At 31.6% G+C, this 19,322-nt stretch overlaps 1 protein-coding gene across 1 annotated transcript; it reads right to left on the bottom strand.

Moving 5' to 3' along the window:
* Nucleotides 1-8,608: 8,608 nt before the first annotated feature.
* LOC128172211 (uncharacterized) lies at nucleotides 8,609-18,289 on the bottom strand. The gene is made up of 6 exons (XM_052837989.1): nucleotides 18,007-18,289; nucleotides 14,169-14,603; nucleotides 11,264-11,620; nucleotides 10,622-10,789; nucleotides 9,958-10,215; nucleotides 8,609-9,662 (listed from the first exon to the last, which is right to left on the bottom strand). The coding sequence occupies exons 2-6, from the start codon at nucleotides 14,203-14,205 to the stop codon at nucleotides 9,598-9,600; spliced, it is 885 nt and encodes a 294-aa protein (XP_052693949.1). The 5' UTR covers nucleotides 14,206-14,603; nucleotides 18,007-18,289; the 3' UTR covers nucleotides 8,609-9,597.
* Nucleotides 18,290-19,322: the final 1,033 nt, after the last annotated feature.

The following is a 19,322-nucleotide window of genomic DNA, read 5'->3' as shown; positions in this document are numbered from 1 at the left end:
ATACTAACGTTTGTGTTTAATACTAACGTTTGTGTTCAATACTAACGTTTGTGTTCAATACTATCGTTTGTGTTCAATACTAACGTTTGTGTTTTGTACTGACGTTTGTGCTCAATACTAACGTTTGTGTTTAATACTAACGTTTGTGTTCAATACTAACGTTTGTGCTCAATATTAACGTTTGTGGTCAATACTGACGTTTGTGTTCAATACTAACGTTTGTGCTCGATATTATCGTTTGTGTTCAATACTAAAGATTGTGTTCAATACTAACGTTTGTGTTCAATACTAACGTTTGTGCTCAATACTAACGTTTGTGGTCAATACTAACGTGTTTGTGGTCAATACAATCGTTTGTGCTCGACATTAACGTTTGTGTTCAATACTAACATTTGTGCTCAATACTAACGTTGGTGGTCAATACTAACGTGTTTGTGGTCAATACTAACGTTTGTGCTCGATATTAACGTTTATGTTCAATACTAACGTTTGTGCTCAATACTTACGTTTTGTTAAATACCAACATTTGTGCTCAATACTAACGTTTTTGTTAAAAACCTTCGTTTGTGCACAATACTAATGTTTCTGTTAAATAATTTCGTTTGTGCTCAATACTTACGTTTGTGCTCATTACTTTCTTTTGTGTTAAATACTTATTTTTGACTTTGTTACTTACGGTATTGCTGAATATCAACGATACTGTTCAATATATTTTGTACTGTTTGATACCTAGGTTTAGTTTTAAACTAACGGTCTCCTCTGTACCAAAACTTTACGCTTTTGACACTGTACACTTTTTGAAGGTTGATGCGAAGCCAAGCGTCTCTGTATTGACGATTAACGTCCGTATGCAAACAGTTGGAGAGATTTTGATCAAAACTTCCGTCTACAGTTTTTGGTGCAAAATGATTATGGTAGGTAGAACTGCTGGACGCTGTGGTTTCATGGTTAACAAATTGGGCTGAAAATGAAAAAAATCGCTTTTTTAAATATTTAGAAATTATTTAAACAATAAAATGCTTTCTTTGGTGATTCATTCGGGAAATGAAGGTAGCGATATTGCAGGAAAAATACATAACCCGCGGGTTATGTAAATTTTTCCTTCAATGATCGCTATCCTCCTAACCCGCATGAATCATCAAAGACAGCATTTTATTGTTTATATAAACATCTTTCTTTAACTAATTAATAAACTGATTATGAAAAGTTAGTAAAATTCACCAAATTACTGGTAGTATACAAAAGTACGTTTTCTAAAAGAAACAGCCAAATCGTCTCCTGTGAGACTTTGAGTCTGGCATCGTCATGATTATTACGTGCAGTCCGGGATTTTACAAAGGTTTCTGTAGGTTCAGACCAATCGATAAACAGGGCGTGTCAGTTTCAGTCCTGTCACTTTCAGCCGCTGTATTCGACCAATCGATAAATAGGGCGTGTATATTTCAGTCTGGCTGTTTCTATAGAGCTGTGAATTAACTATAAGTTTCCGTAAGAAATAGAGGAAATTATGCTTGGTAGATGTAAATGTATAATATATATATATATATATATATATATATATATATATATATATATATATATATATATATATATATATATATATATATATTTATGAGAAATTTATAAATTAGATTGAACCGTCTTAATCCTGGAAATTATTTTTTTCGAGTTATATTTACGTTAATTGTATAGTTAATTGTATAGTTTCTCCTTTGAATAAAGTCTCTCTTGTATATAGCTGATTTTATTTGAAATCGAACAATGTTAGCCAACCTCTACCCCATAAAAAACTTACACAATAACTACACACCGACGTAAATAAAGAAGGCTTAAGCGTGACGATTACTTCAAACAGTTGAAGTTCTACACCTTAATTTTTTTAATACTTAAACAACTGAGAACGGTCTTCATTTGAATAAGGACAATTAGGATGTATTGTTGTTAGTTTGTAAATGCAAAGATCTTTTTGTGGTTATGAGTTAAGAAACACTACTTAAAAAATCTATACATAATGTACCTTTCAAGTTTTGGTATTTTTCTATATTCCTTTATAGAGATCTTGTTCTAAAAGAGATCAATACAGTCTAAAATTGCCCACAACCATCGAACCCTCTTTAAAAAACACCACTAAAGTGTTGTACTGCAGTGTCTATTGTTCACTGCTTTTACTGAGTTTAACAAAGCTTTAGCCGGAATTAAATAGAAATCACACGTTTAGACCGATTGCATACAGTTTGAGATTTATACTTTAAAATCTATAAATTATAAACTTAAAAATTGATCTGTATACTGCATGATGACTTTACTTTTTTTCAGGTTGATAAAATATAAAGTAGATAAAGATGGAGATATTTATTTTAAACGTTAATCACTTTTTGGGTGTTGATTTTAATAAACTCTGCTTTGCAGTTACTCTGGCAAACCGGAAATGAAACAGTGTTTGGACCTAAGCACAAATCCTTACCGCTGACAAGACTGACAAGACTTAGTTCTCGGAAATAATCGATAAATTCGCTGTAATGAATGAATGAAGCACTGTATTTCAAGGAAACTTATTTATAAATACCTTGAAAATAGTCAGATTTCAATGGAGACAGCCAAGCGTCTGGTTGAACGAAACTAGAGTTCAATATTGCTTCGAACCATACATTTTTCAACAAATATTTTGATTACTGATACGTACCTTGATGGAATTAATAGTATCTTAAAATATTACACGACATGATTCATATGGGTTTTCTCGAAATTCTTTCGGAAAAGTCCTAGCATTCGTATTATAAAAAAATGCGCATATTTTAAATACATACATGTATAAGAAAATACTTGCCATGCAAAATAACGTATCGTTGATTCTAAAATAAATAAAATCAACTCCCGTTAGTACTTTAGTTCTTTGTTTTTTAATATCTTTAAGACTATCTTTTGACAAAACAGTGTGCGTGTCGCAAAATAAGATGAGATACTGAAAATATTTCAAAGACACTTAACACAAACCTGAAAAAGAAAGTCGAAGCCAAACCCTAACTGTATGTACCGTAGTTACTTGAAATTTTGATAAATCGTGATAGCCCGTATTGATTCTAAAATAGGTATTCAGAAGGCTGGGTGGTATCCTATCCGATCTAGTTTAAAACATTAGATATTATTTTAAGCTGTAATATACTATCTTTTTGAGGCGAATCCATAGATGTTAACATTAAATTCAAATTATGTTCCTTTTTCTATATATAGAGGTTGGTTTTTTTTTCTTGAAGAGATCTATATAATCTAATATTGGCCAAAAACTACTTGGTAGTTTGAGGGGAAAACTAACAAAGACGAAATCGCACACAACCGTAGCTTATTATTTTTAATAGCTTATACCTGTCTAAAAAAGCGGAATCTTTAAAGAAAAAACCCTAAAAACAGGTTTTAGTACTATGTTTGATTTTTAAAAAATTCAAGGATACTTAACATATCAGATTCATTCAAAACATAACGCAAAAGGCAATACAAACATAAGATCTTTAAGAGTCAATGTATTATCTAATATTTCTTACAGGCTCATTACTAATATTGATCTACAATCAAACTCAATACTTACAATACGCTAAAGTTCGTGCATAGAATATCGATAGAAAACAAACTGTTGATAATACAGACATTTTGTCATTTCATGAATGTACAGTTGGTATATTATTTAAATCATAACACTTAAGTAAATACTTCCTGGTGTGAGATAAAAGCATATAACTGATTATTAAGATTTTCCGTTTCAGAATCTTGTGTCTAGTGGTGATGCACTTGACCTTATATTGACATAACTCCTCCTGAGTTATTTGAATCTCCGCAGTGCGTAACTGATACTGTTTCCTCGTTTTGCAAGGCATCCTACTTAACACTTGAATGGGTTACTACGGGAGAGGGAAACACCTTATAAAAGATAAGAACAACATAAATTTTTGACGTATTTCAACATTTATTCAAATAACTACCTATTTTATTTTTTTTTTATATAATTAGAAAACAGTGTCAGCATTTAGCAAAGTTTAAGTCAAAATGGTAAAATAAACTAGCAAATTTTTTTTTTGATCAATGTCTAAACACTGCTAATTTGTTTCAGTTGTAAGCTTATCTAAAGGGATATTCCCATATGAATCTAAAATGTACTTTCTATTTTCAGTCGTAGCTCTTTAAATAAGAGAGATTTTTTGTTAAAGACAAAACACTTAAGAATTTTTTTTTCTTCATTTTTTCTTTAAATAAATTGCCTGTATAAATAAGATTGGAAATATCGACAAGGTATAAATCCCTGCTCCCAACCAGATTTTTTAAATATATTAGTTATATGTTTCCTATGATTCTGTGTAAAATCTTCATTTTTTCCTGTTTTGGTGATACTTTGTAGATTGAGTTGTCTTGTTCAATTACCAATGTGCTCATAAACCTTGTTGGGAATTGAAAATAGCTATAAATATTCATAAATCAAAGGTAAAATATTTAACATATAATTTGAAAACATGTTGAGGTTTTATTAAATTACTATAAAAATAACATGTGCAGATAACGAAAAGTGTCAAAAATCAAAATTCCAAACGAAAAATACAAAACAAGAGCAGAACACAGGGGCATCGTATCCGCTCTACACTCTATGACATATATATAAATAATACACAAGGGAAGAATCGAAAGTAGGACACGTTTTGTAAACAATGTCAAAAAACAACTTACTTGACAAATGTTACGCAAATCCTCCCACACAATGTTGCAAATGTTGTCAAAAAACTCGTTCACACTCATATATTCTTAATAAACTCGGTAAAAAGCATTTTTATCCCATTAAAACCGCTGTCTGCTGCATGCCCCTGTGAGCAGAACAAACACGGATCACTAAATACATTAGAGCTAGGATCAGGTGCAATGACATTCTATTACTAGAGCTACGCTCACATCTCTGTCAACGCCCGATGTACAAGCTTCTTGTAAAAACTGAAGTGACAGACAAAGTCTAAATGAAATGAATGCATGTACTTTTGATATTGAATCTATACTACTATATTAAAATAATAGACTCGAATTTTGGGGCTTTAATACCGAGTAATCGGAAGAGTACTGTATTTTGTTTAATATATTTTGAACATTACTTGTACTTAAAGATTACCAATTTGTTTTTCATTTTTTCTCAATCAAGCTTCACTAATTAATAATCAACGAAAAGTTAAAAAAAAAATAATCTGGATTTTTTAGTTTTACCATCTTGCGCATGCACATTACATTCAAGCTCTTTAGTTTATGTTCCTACAATATCACATTTGCATGGATTAACCCAGAAACGATATAACAAATACATGTAAATTTTTAATAAAAATGTTCAACATATTCTGTACATTAAAGGAAATACGGGATATCACTCTTACTCAGAGCATTTCAACATGATGTGTAAATTTGAAGCGAGTAAAAAACGTTGGTAAAAAATGTTGAATTCTTCATTAATTTGAATTACATTCTTAGATGAAAGATATTTACAAAATAGTTTTTTATGAATAATTTAATTGTTACTCCCAATGCAGTTTCATTAGTTTTCTCCAAAATCGTTTTGGAGCGATTATTGTTTGCTACATTACAGGTATATGGGAGGCATTTTAACTGTGGCGATGGCCTGTCCCGAGGATTAGTTAGATTATTCTAACTAAGCAGAGTGTAGTGAAATTAATAGCATGATTGTGGCTTTAATAAAGCTTGGTTATGTAAATGTCAACAAAACGGTGTGTTGATGTATCTGTTTCGTAAATGTCCGATATCATTTGCAATGTCAACCCGTGCACGCATGGGTCAAAGTCTAGTATATGATAAATATATAAATATGATTTTAAATAATTCAATTTAAATCTTTAATACTCTTATTCATTTTTATTATAAAGTTCCTGGGTTAACTGTTTCTCGAAAGTAAAAATTAAAATTTGATTTCATGATCTAGTTTAACAGTATTTAAAAGTTTTGAAAAACTAGTTTCTGCACGCTCCCGATTCATCGTTTATTTTATACAAATCAGCATTAATGTCATCCCCTATGATAATTTTTAAACTTGTCAACAAAATCTGTGCTCGTTAAAATACTCCCATCAAGCTGATTTTACAGGAAAAACGAATCAACAATGTCATATGCTAGCCACGCTTGTTTTGATTATGTGATAAACTTTTTTTCCGATGTTAACAAAGTTGTAAGAGAAGCTTGTGTGACACAACCTCTGGTCAGAGACTGGTGCCATAGCATCCTCTGCTGACCGGCCACATTCGTCGTGTGTTCATTGTCGTAGTCGGGGAAAGCGGAAAGGTCCGTAGCCAATTAACTATGGTCCAACAATAAGTAGGAAAAAGGTCATATTGCGACCAGTAGCTTTCCTCGCCTTAGAAATTGTTCATACGTAGAGCATGTCCTTGCGTATCGAATTAAATGAGATACAGAAACTTAATAAGCTAGTGATAAAGGATATTGCTACATAAGTTAGGTAAGGTGACTATGTATAAAGTCAAGCTGCGCTTACTTGCAAATAATTTGATTATTTATCATGGGTAATAAGACATTATATGCTCAGTTGGCTTAACTTCTGTTATTCAATGCTGTCATTAATAACTCTTCTATGTTTTTCCTATGAACTATATAATTTAGAAAGTCTTATCAAACATTCTCAATTTGTGTTTTCTATTCACCCTTTGGCAATTTCTCCTTAATCCTGTTAACAGAAATCGTCATTTTTGTTGTAATATTGATATGTTTTCGTGTCAATATTATCTAGATTGAAAAATACTTTTATCTTAAATGAAAGTTGTTTGAAGGCAATGCTATGTGTTTTTGTTTTTTTTTGTTTTTTTTTATTTCGTATATGCTCTTCTACTAATTAAAAAGTGGTGACTGAATAAAGAGCTGATAATATGAAGTGTTTGAATAATCTTCTTACCTACATGCTATGCCTGCCTACTCAAAAAATAAAATATACACAAAGGGTGAAAAGTACTGTAGTAGATTTTGATATTAATTTAATGAAAAATATATGTTTGGCAGAAGTATCAAATTTGATTTAAAAAGAAGTGTTGAATTTAATTAAAAGTAGGTTAAAAGGCTGATTTTTTAATGGGCAATAACGAATGTATAAATCAACTTAGAATTTTCTTACAGTTTTTTTCATTGTACAAAAGAAGACTTTATTTAATTCTTCATAATTGATGTCTTCGTAACAATTATTGCGGTTTGTTTGTCGTAAACAAATATTCTTTTGTTGAAGATCAAGGGAGGTTACTCTTGAATGTTTAAAAATCGCGTTATCGTTGCACTGATAATAATTTTTTTTCTCAAGCAAAGAACTATAACGTGATGCCATTATTATTTAAAACAAACTTAGCATTATACAATAAACATGTTCATGTACTTTTTGTAAATATGTTCATAATATTAATGAGTCAAACAATTAATATTGGCTTCAAAAACGACTGCATATTTGGCATATTGATATTGTTAAATAAGACAAAAACAAAAGTCAAGGATGATGTTTTTTTTTAAAGTAAGGCATTCTTAAATAACGAACGGTCGTTCGGTTAACATTCTAATTTCCTTGAAACTATATAAGTATATTGTGTCTTAACTCAAAAGCATTGAGCTCTTTTGCTAATATATAACCGTTTGTGGTTAAAATTATGTTCGATGATTAGATGATTGTCATGTAATCAATGACACGTTAAAAGCTTAACAGCAAGGTAATTTCCTAAGCTTCATTTTTAGTTAAAAGCTGTAAAGCAGGGTAAATTCCTAGTCTTTATTTTTCAAACTTTCTTTTCTCTCCTACTTTCATATGAAACATAACTCTTCCGTGACTAGCAAAAAAGACATCTGTCTTTTGTTAGATATATAAAAATAATTATTCAAATTTACAAGTAACACCATATTGAACAGTATTAATAAACAAATTTGGTTCATTCGTAGCTTCATGAACAAATTCTCGAAAAAATTATCTGCACAAAACGTCATGTAGTAACAAAACATTACACTAGATTTTACTTGAGTAAATGCTTTCAGAATATCAACAGTAGCATGCAAAACACCATTATTCCTTATTATTTTTTACGTATGTTTTTAAGATATGTCAAGTATAATCCTACTTGCAAACTTGATAGACATTTTAAAAGAATCACACTTTATAACTTATACGAAATATATTTGAAATATATATATATATATATATATAAATTTATTCTTGATGATAATAACATGTGAATTCTACTAATATTATAAGCACATATAAGCATTGTTTCGTGTTATCCTCAATTATAAAAAATGAAATCTACATTAAAACTTTTAAAATAGGTGGGTTTTTATGGTTAATTTATCAACTTAATTTCATTTTTTTGTTTCTAATATATCAAGTAGGGAAACTTTCGTCGTTTTTTTTAAATGATGACAAAGGCCTTTAGATAAATTCGTTAGACAAAAATAAACGGTATCTACTTATTGAATCCATGACCCATGAGACTTCTGTGTTAGATCTTAGATGACATGGAATGAAATCATTATATGTTGCTTTTACATTTTACGTATGAAGAAAATTATAGATATGGAGGTATAGAATAACAATTGGTATAGCACACTCTGTTTTAATAGCAACTATGTTCGAATATTTCTTTATACAACACGTAGTGTCTAGGATGGGATACATATGGGCAGATTACCTAAGTTAACATGATTTGCCTTTTTCTAATTAGATTTTACTTTAGATATTCAAGGAAAGGGCACTCCAATAATGCGCACACACAGAATAAGCGTTTTATATGCTGTTTCTTTAACTTTGCTTACTGGGATTAACAACTCACTCACTACAATAATGAACATACCAAAGTTATTATGTTTAAACACCGAAGGGAGGAAACAAGATACTTCTTTTACTCTCTAGAGTTAGTTTCTCCCCAATGTAAAAAATATGGTGATCTGACACTCAATAAAGTTATCACATAATATACATTATAAATTAACACATTAAAACAACTCAAAACTTATTGCACAATCTCCAATATTTTACACTTTTATCGACGTTTAAACTGGGTGTGATGCGGGTCCTCCATGTCACCGGCACTGATTGATAAATATTGTTTATATTTACAATTTACAACAAACAAAATGCATATATCAATCATAAGTAAAATCTTCGCATACCCAAAATGCGTCAGTACTCGATGACATCCAAGCTCTCTCTCTCTCTCTCTCTCTCTCTCACGTGTTCATGGGTAAGGCCTACCAATTATCTCTTACTCCTCAGACTCTAGAATCAACTCCTCACTTACATCTCTCAGAACTTTGGCATGCACATTAAACAAATGACAACTACAGAGATTAACTTAAAATAATAGGCACATGTTCGCTCTTTCATACTTTCCTAACAAGCTATAATGATACTCTTGGGAAGCAGGGCTACAATGCCTGCGTCGCGCACCTGCAACCTTCTCATACCATATCTTTCACTCAACAATTATTAATGATAATGAAGCCGAGAAAGTGTCTCTGTTACATGTGTTATGTTGTTAGGAAATACAGATAATACTCGCTGGAGTATCACATTTCTTACAGATGAAGTCAGATGAAGACAGCAATAAGGAGTCCAACAACATAAATCGATGCCATGTTATTTACACCAGTACCTGCAAAAGATTGAAATGCTAAGAATCAATAACGTGTACTTGTGATAGACATATCTGGAGATCAGAATTCAACTCAAGACAATTTTAATTTTATGCAATGAAATATTCACTACTCATCATCCCAAACACTTCAGGGTTTTACTAATTATGTCATACCCTAAATCTCTCATCTAATAATATGAAAATAGGATAGAAGTAGTGAGGATATGAAATCATGTTAACTTCAATTTAATTCTTTATATTCATTTATATATCTCTCAACCTTTCAACATAATTTGGTACGTAGTTATCATACTCTGTAATGATGTTGTACTCCCATGTGATGATTTCGTTGTTTTATGAGAAGTACCATGCGTTCTAACAGTTGTTCTTCGTGTAGTTGTTCCTGTCGGTCTAACAGTTGTTGTTGTTCTTTGTGTAGTTGTTGTTGTGTCTGGTAATGGTGTTGGCACAGTATCTTCATCTGTAATGTTGTACACTGCACCGCCCAATTCACACTGATATATTATACCAGATGTGTATGGCACAAAGCAATGCATACCATTCGATAACCCTGTAATTATTACTATATCTATTACTGAAACACATGCATGATACATAATCCTTATATTCAATCAAAAGATATCTAACTCAATTTATTTGGATAGTTAGCCGGTTTTTTTCTAAGCGAATGTTGTCCTACTTTCAATGAAAAAATACCGGTTTTAGAAAACAATAAACAGTCACTAAACAAGAAGTCAAGAATATGAAAGAAATTGACTTCATATGTTACCCTGATTTTTATTTTGGTTTTTTTTTTATGTAGATAACGATCCAATTTAAAGACAATCCCCCATAATATGATACATGCATCTCTCTCTATTACGAATAAACATGTTATTTGCAATTCATTAAAGTAACATAACTTCAAAAAATAAACATAGACTATAAAAAGTAAATGATATGTTAATCGTTCATACTTTCACAACCGGGTGTGCAGCTGTTGTTTCTCAAACAGTACCCATGATCGTTCTCTCCTTTTTCTATCATCCTCAATGGTGTGTTCGAATAGTTAAAGTCCAAATGGTCACACCGTACACTGACGGTTATGGTGTTGTAAAAGACAGCACTCGATGTAAACCCTGAGACTACAAATACAGCAACTGTTGTTGATTGTTTTTCAGTGCAGATTTAAGGTATAACAGCATTGGTCTCGGATTTCAATTGCCAATGTTTTTACAATAAACAGTATTTTCAGCAAGGTAATAATACAGAATCGCAGTAATTGAAACCACAATACACCTAGTATCAGCTGTTTTGATTAACTATCATTTGTTCGTCATAAGCTTTAATGTCGAAAGAATATTATATGAGTACATTGTAGATGTGTTTGATAGCCATAACGTAAAGTGTACCCTAACATTTATTTACTTATATCAACTGTACAGCAAATATTTACTGAATACGTTAAAATTAATTTTTAACGCGAGATCGCGATCGGATAACGAAAAATTATATCATTGTATTTACCAAGCGTACCGTGGTATTATTTTTCTTATTATTTTGGTTAACGAACTAATTTTATAACATGATTATATTTCACAAAAATTTTAATAACCTACCACATGGTTTCAAGAGAATATCCTGCACTTTCTTGCTATCATTACATAAAACAGTTATTCGCAAATAACGTCCAGCATACACGGTATTGTTGAATGTAAATTTGATATCCAATGTATTATTGATAGCATTAGGTATTCCCTTCATATCTCCGTCGAAGCACTGCAATTCGTTACTTATTTTATAAGGGCATTGAAGATTATAGTTCTGGTCAGTAAGTGTTCTATCTTTGATTACGCTTACAAAAAGGGAAGCATTCACACTGGCACTACAGTTAATGTTAACTGCAATCTTCACATCTTGTTGGTGACAAAACCCCCGGTCAATCACATTCTGTTCGTAGATAAAGAATGCTGAAACTATAAAAAATATCATTAATAAATACAAATACATACCTAAGGTTTATAAAATGTGTTCCTTTATCTTCCACGTTAAGTGTATTATGTTTAAAAGTTGTAAACAGCTTTATAAAAAGGTCTATACATTTTCTGGAACATTGAATGAAGCATCTAAAAAATGATAATGTAAAGAAAAATGATCATTAAACTACAATCAATAACTACTGATTACAAGTGCATATAATATGAACGCCTTGAATCATTCTCTCTGCAGTAGTATGCTGACTAAATACAAAACTCTACTGAGACGGAAAATAAAACGAGACCTGTCTAACTGTCAACGAAGGTAATGTTCATTACTCAAAGCCTTGGTAAATCATTCTAGTTTCATAAAATATCAGGATTCCGTACACCAAATGTTTCGGCGATTATTGTGAAAATAGCACTCACGAATATTCGAATACTGATTAATGGTATTCGTTTCAGCACTATCAAAACATATAGATGTCTGATAAGCCATCAACGGAATGCGAAATTTTAAAACATAAGTTTAAAATATAAGTTACTTAAAGTGTAGTCAACAAAGTGGGCTATTATTACAAAGGGCAAACTACCGACTACACGGCAGCTCTAAAAACTGGACTCTGTTTGCTACTTGTATTCTTTTTTATCTGTCAAAAGCTGTTTTATTTTCTATTTATTTATTAGTTTTCTTAAAACAATTTCTTTAGGTTTGCTGTACAAATCCTATATATATTATTGTCCTATAATTTTTCGAAAAATCGATAACTCATAAATAAATGACGAAACAATCATGGTAGAGGGAAGTAAAGTTATTCTGTGTTATATGGTAACAGGTAAATATATATCTGTAATTGCAAAAGTCTATATTCAAAATTTAAGGGAAATTCCCAAGCTATTTAAATCCATGGTTTTTTTTTACAATGTGGATATAGATAAAGTCTTATTGATAAAGTGAAAATATCCAAACCAGTTCTAGTAGAATTCATCGACTGCATTTAACAATGATTTTGTAATATTTGTAACAGACGCGGGTACTGTAATCTAATACAGACCTTGCACTCTTAAAACCCTATTGCAGAGAAAGACATACTTCATCAATTACGGTTGAAATTAATTACTAAACATGTTCTTACTGGCAACAATAAATTGATTTGAACAATATTTTATTGTTTTGTTAATATATCATATCGAGTAATATTTGACAGCATCACAGCCATTGTATTTCTTTCAAAGGCAAAATCAATATCTTAAAGGGACTTTCCGATGGGTTTTTTTTAAAAGCTATTCATAACATGTTGAAAAATCCCTGAACTTATTTTAGAATCAATGTAAAAATAGAGCTTTTTTTAACATGTCAATTGATTCAAAAATTTAACGAAAAAGAAAGGTTTATTTTTATTTAATTTGTCAGTATTTAACTATTAAAAAAACTAAAATCACATTGTTGTTATATATTCCGCTGATATAATGCAATTTCAACGTTTTAAAGTACGTTTGCTTACTTTAGGGATAGAATACCAATCTTACAATTTCTACCTTTTTCTTCTTATTTCTAACTTCGGATATCAGGTAAAAAAAACCTCAAACTACAAAAATTTGTCTTTAATGAAAGTGCCTGATCTAAAGTATCAATTTGATATAATAATCGATCCTAGACTTGCGTAATCTATTCGCATAAAATTATGTTATTCCGATGATGTCTACGCATTACTGAACTTAGTTTAAACATGTATAAGAATGTAATTAGTACCGATTTCTGGTACTCTTTTATGATTTTATATTCGATATATTTCCAACAATTAGTTTAATTAATGAGATTACTTTTCATTTGATTTTTTGTATATTTGTGTGTGTGGTGGTGGTGGGGAGGGGGGTTTCACAATTCATGATAAGCTATAAACATCACCATATACAACAGTCACTATCTTTATCCAACTTCTCATTTTCATGTATAGGATATACGAACGTATTAAAACCTTTCAAGCCTGGAACTAGAGGGAAAATTTGAGTCCGGACCACCTCGAAAAACTATTTTTTTAAATTTACGTTATAAATTACTGAAAACATCCCTTGCAATGTCATGTCAAACATAAATATCACTCGGCCAATCCCCCCCCCCCCCCCTTTAAAAAAAATTTCTGGATCGATCTGCCCATGGCCTTTGGACAGAGAACATCATTCTTTATTTCATTTACATATTATGTATTATTAGTTTGTGTGGAGAGGGGAGGGGGCGATGTTGAATTTTTAGGCGTTTCTGGCTAATATATAGTTAAAATTATAACAATCTCAGGTGATACGAATGACATAAACAAAACGACATTAAAGTATAAAGTTTTCTTGTTGAATACAAATAATTAAGGTCATTGACAAATTAATCATGTTCAACAACAGAGAGCTCTGTGAGTCATTTAACTGACAAGAATCTGACATATTCACACGCTTCAATAATTTTCATTCACTTTCCAGTTGACTGAAATGTTAGTGCATGCATCTATAATGTAGGTTTCAATAAGAGTTATGATTAAAACATAGTTAGCATTACCTTGGGCGACAAATGCGAAGGCTAATATCCTAAACATCTGGCATTAGATCATCCTGTGAATCCAGAATTTTTCTTTTTACTATCATTTGTTCCTTACTTATTGCACAGAACAAGCCTTATTCCGTGGCAATAGTAACGTTCTTTCATTTGAAGTCACAAGGTTTTTTAAAATTACGTTTGGATAGTAAACAAGTTTCATTTAAGGTCAACTCTTTATGAACCGTCTTTTTTAAATTGAAATCCTACATTTTGAAATGAATATGACTCGTTATTGGAATTCCGTTGAACAAGTTAAGTGTTTTTTACGAAGTCACAAACGTTTCTCCTTTTGTCATAAAATTCAAGCCTTAGAAATCGATAACAGTACTTGTATCCGGAACATGCTTGTAAGAGAGGCGTTGGTTCCTGATGAATCCTATCCACCATTAAACTGACCTGCAAACACACGGAACAGTATTATGTATTAAACTGGTGGGTCTCTCGTATCAGTATATCTAGCTTCGTTTTGTCGACGCAACACATGTTCTACCTGTTCTATCAGATAAGTATTGCGTATTGAATACTTTAAAAAAAAAATCAATAAGGTGCAAAAGTTTAAAACAGATTCCATTGGTTCTACAATGTAATCAAAGTTAATAGACAATTCTGAATGTAAATCAGTGAAATCGACAATTTAATTTATGGCGATATACAACATATTACTCGTGACTGTTATTAATATATTGATGCAAATATATTTTGTCTGCGAGAATTAAAATTTAAGTAACAAAATTGTACAAATAGTTTGCATTCTTATGATACCTTACAAATCATGCATTAATACTTTTAGTAAAGACTTTATCATTACCGAAATATTGTCTATAACGAAAATCAACAATAAAAAAATCAGGAGATTAACTGTACAGATTGAGCATTTTTTTATCGAACTGAAATATTGATTGCCTCTTTAATTATGCTGATATAAATTGCGATACGTGTATTTATACCTAGCTAGACTGACTCTGCTAGAAAACCCGTTCATAAGTGTTTAGAAAACCTTAACAGTGATTTGCTCTTTGCAAAGCAATTTTTACGCTATATCCGCTGCTCTCGGGGTATTTCACATTTTCCTGGTTTTAGTAAGGTTATCGAATATTTATGGTTTATAGTTATGTATGTTGGTTTGGTTCCTTTTTTTTCTATAAAAGTGGTGGGGCAGTATATTTTTTTCATTTTTTTTAATTTCTACTCTATTTTTAGGTACTTCTATTTCATGTACGCGTTATCATTATCTCGAAATCGTATTGCAGAGGAGCTGAAAAGTTTAATATTGTGAAAAAATTGAATTAATTAATTACATAATAACACATTGTCACTTTATATGATATGTAATAGATCTAAATATATATATATATATATAGAGAGAGAGAGAGAGAGAGAGAGAGAGAGAGAGAGAAACTATCATTCAAGCACACGTTTTACTCTTCAAACATATGTTTTAAGCATTTATCTCCTATTGAGTTCTACTTAAATATCGATGGAACTACATCGGGTATCGTCATCAATAGATATATGTACATCATTGACTGAAAATGTACATGTAAAAAAACTCAAGCTGATTTGTATTCTATTCTGCTCTTCTTTTAATTTCATGCACGGTTACAGAGAGAAGATGGGGGCGGGGGGGGGGGGGGGTTGGACGGGTCAGATTAACCCAAAGTTATAATTGTAGCGGAGAATAATTATCGATCCGATTCATTTAGCATAACACACCTGTGCTATTATAAAAACAGAGTAATTGTCGACTTAAATGACAACACCCCCCCCCCCCCCCCCCAGGATATCATGTTTACGTCTATTTATGTAGCGCTTTAATTGATTTACCTCATACGTATTTAATTGTAGCACATCAGTCGATATCAGTAAATTAAATACAAAATACCTCCTTAAAGCATTCTAAGAAATGTAAAGCATGAATAATGGCAATTTGCATATATTTCATTTGTATCGTTACATTTATTTCTGTTTATTGCACTAATGGATTTCCAGAATGTTGAATGGTTGTTTATACTGTTATTCATGTTATAGTATAAGACGAAGTATTACGTAATTCGTCTTGGTTAACGAGCTGGTTATTCAATACAACCTTCAAATATGTAATTCTATGCTGCAATGTCTACAAACTTATTATTTCGTCTCAATTTTAAGTGTTTGTATATAACCGATTTACCTTCTTTGTCACATCTTCTTTGTCAAAATAGGCCAATTAAAATATCAAAATTTAACAGATAAGTGCGCAACGCAGAGTATTCAAACTAGTTTATACAAACGGACATGTTATTATATATTTCAACAAGAGGCCCAAGGGGTCACATCGCTCACCTGAGTAACAATGGGCGTTCAAAAGATATTGTGCCATATGGTCCCTCGGTAGAATAACAAAAAATAAATATAGTAAAGTATTCAACTTTTACACTTATTTTTGCATACACGTAATCTTTGACATTGTACCTTCATGAAATACTATTTTTTTTACCAGAATAAGAAAATCTTACGCAAGATATAAAACTAAACATTTGGTAGGGGTACACTGTTATGTTCCAATTCCCTATATTTTCGTTCTCCCCCCCCCCCCCCGTCCCCTGCTGCTTTAAACAAAGAACCTCGTTTTAGAAGTATGGAATACGAGTCTTGGTAAAATGGGTATGCAAACCCGGGCCATGGCAAAATAAAAGGCGGGGCAAATCGGCAATCGTAAATTCCAAATACGCATTATTTTGCAACAATATTTACAGCGAATACAAATATACTGGTCCATCAAATATCCTGAAATTTTAATGAGATTGGCAGATCAACAACTGCCAATCTTTTGTTTTGCCCAGGCCAAGTCTTGCCTACCCATTTTACCGGATGCCGAACCCGAAGCTTTTATACTGATTGAAACACGCCTTTCCTTTATTATTATTTTCGTAATAACTCAGATTTGAAACAGAATTAGCCCTTAATTTTTGCAATTCATATTTTCCTTCCATTAAGGATAATTTATGCTAAACTACGTTGAATTGGACTCAGTAGTTCTTGAGAAGAAGATTTTTAAAAATGCACCCCCATTTTTCTACAGTTTCAAGGTTTTCTCCGCTTTAAATACAGATCGGACTTTTGTTTCTGCAATTTATGTTTGCCCTCCCATAAGGATGCTTTGTGCCAAATTTGGTAGAAATTAGATAAGCGGTTTTAGAGAAGAAGTTCAAAATGTAAAAAGTTGACAGACAGACAGACGGACGGCGGACAAAATGTGATCAGAATAGCTCACTTGAGCTTTCAGCTCAGGTGAGCTAAAAAGGTGATAGTTTTAAATATTCGACGGTGTAGTATGCAGAAAATGCGAAAGCAGACTATTTTTTGGTAGTGATTATCTTTTTGACTTTGAACCGGATATATTAGTCCGCTAACTTGCCCTTGTCTGTGTTCTGTATCTACTGCACTGATTGATATCGTGGATGATGTATGCATATACATCTATATCATATTCGTTATGTGTAGTTAAAAGATGTACAACATTGAGATAATATATCATACACTGATACACGTTATTAACTTTGAGTCTATTTATTAATGACTGAAATACCGTTATATAAGAAAATCTCAGACCGTTACGACTGCGTATCAATACCTGCACTGTAGCTCATACCTGTGTATCTGTTTTACCTCTTTCAAAGTGATTTCAATCATAGAATTGTAGAAAACTTAAGGTCCCAGAGGTATATCTTTTAATATATTATAACAGAATTGAATCTTTCGATAAATAATTTAATAATTTATCTGTTTTAAATAAAAAAAATTAAAAAATCATTCTTACCGTGTCCAAGATTCATCGTTCTTTAAATCTCCTCACAGAGAAATACCTGCTCGAGGATCGGATGGTTGATTTGAATGTCATTTAACTTGCATACAGGTAAACAAGATAAGAACTATGTAGTTTCAAAGGCACGTGGCACATACACCTTATTTGTAATGTGTTTGTCGAATTATTGAGACATTTTAATACAGCAGAGAGTTTCAAGAGAAAGGATATAGTCCTTTATCAGCATGTAAACATAGTAAAATCCTGTTGTACCGGCCATTTACGCCACAGTTTTTAATATGAATGACTTTAGAATTGTTTGCCCACTGTATACTTACTAAGCGATATATGCCAATCAAAAGAAAAGAAACATTTCATTGGACGATAAATTTCATCTTTTGCTGTTCTAGTACAAAAAAATTAAATTACGCAATCCCAATGATCTTTCAGTTTATGTCTACTAGGCCCATCTGTTGATACAGTTAGAGACTGAATATCACCCATTACACTAACAGAATTTACCCATAGTTGATACCCAAGGAAATCTTACCAACCTTGGAATGTTTGGCTAAACTAAAAAACTTTACTAAAATTAAAAAGCAAACTATGAAAACGAATCACATTAACTTTCTTGAATATCTCGTACGAAATGTTACGCAATCTGTGTGCGATATATGTATCTTTTTATGTAAAATTAAATGATTTTTGGGAAATAATTCATGTATAATTCACCAAACATTATATAAGAAATGTATCTATTGTGTATGAATAAAAACCGTTTGCAAGCAAGACTTGGTTGTTGTTGTTTTTTTTTTTACAAATGTGTAGGCCTACTTTCGTTCAGTGTTACGGCCTACTATATTTCATTGTTGCACAAAGAAAAGAAAGAATGTGGGAAAACTCTACGATGGCTGGCTAATTGATCATTCAATACACCTGCTCACTCATGTGTACATGCACTTAAAGACGTCAACATGAAATCTTTAAAGGTAATATCTCTAGAGTTAAACTGTTAAATGACCCGATGAATCGCCTTGGTTTTTTTTTTTTTATCTGATCTCTGTATTTTAACATGTCTTCACAATCTTGATTGTAACATCGATCGACGTAAACAAAACCCAATACCCCCGCCCCCCTCACAGTGATATGTTCACGGCGCTATAAGGTTGTGATCAATGGATATATACGCAAGCTTTAGATTTACTCTTCTAAATTAGATATACAGTCATTAAGAGCGTAAAAGTAATTATAAAACACTGATGCTAATAGATTGCGACCAATGGGATTACAAGCACTTTAAATTAGATATACAGTCATCGAAAGTGCAATAA

This window comes from Crassostrea angulata, chromosome 2 (genome assembly GCF_025612915.1).
Source record: "Crassostrea angulata isolate pt1a10 chromosome 2, ASM2561291v2, whole genome shotgun sequence".
NCBI classification, from domain to species: Eukaryota; Metazoa; Mollusca; class Bivalvia; order Ostreida; family Ostreidae; genus Magallana; species Magallana angulata.
This window is presented reverse-complemented; position numbering and strand designations above follow the sequence as displayed.

Coding starts and splice junctions, on each gene's coding strand:
- LOC128172211 (XM_052837989.1), bottom strand. CDS start 14,205: ATGTTTAGGATATTAGCCTTCGCATTTGTCGCCCAAG. Junction 11,621..14,168: donor CTTCGCATTTGTCGCCCAAG/GTAATGCTAACT, acceptor TATTTTTTATAG/TTTCAGCATTCTTTATCTAC. Junction 10,216..10,621: donor CTGCACACCCGGTTGTGAAA/GTATGAACGATT, acceptor TAATAATTACAG/GGTTATCGAATGGTATGCAT.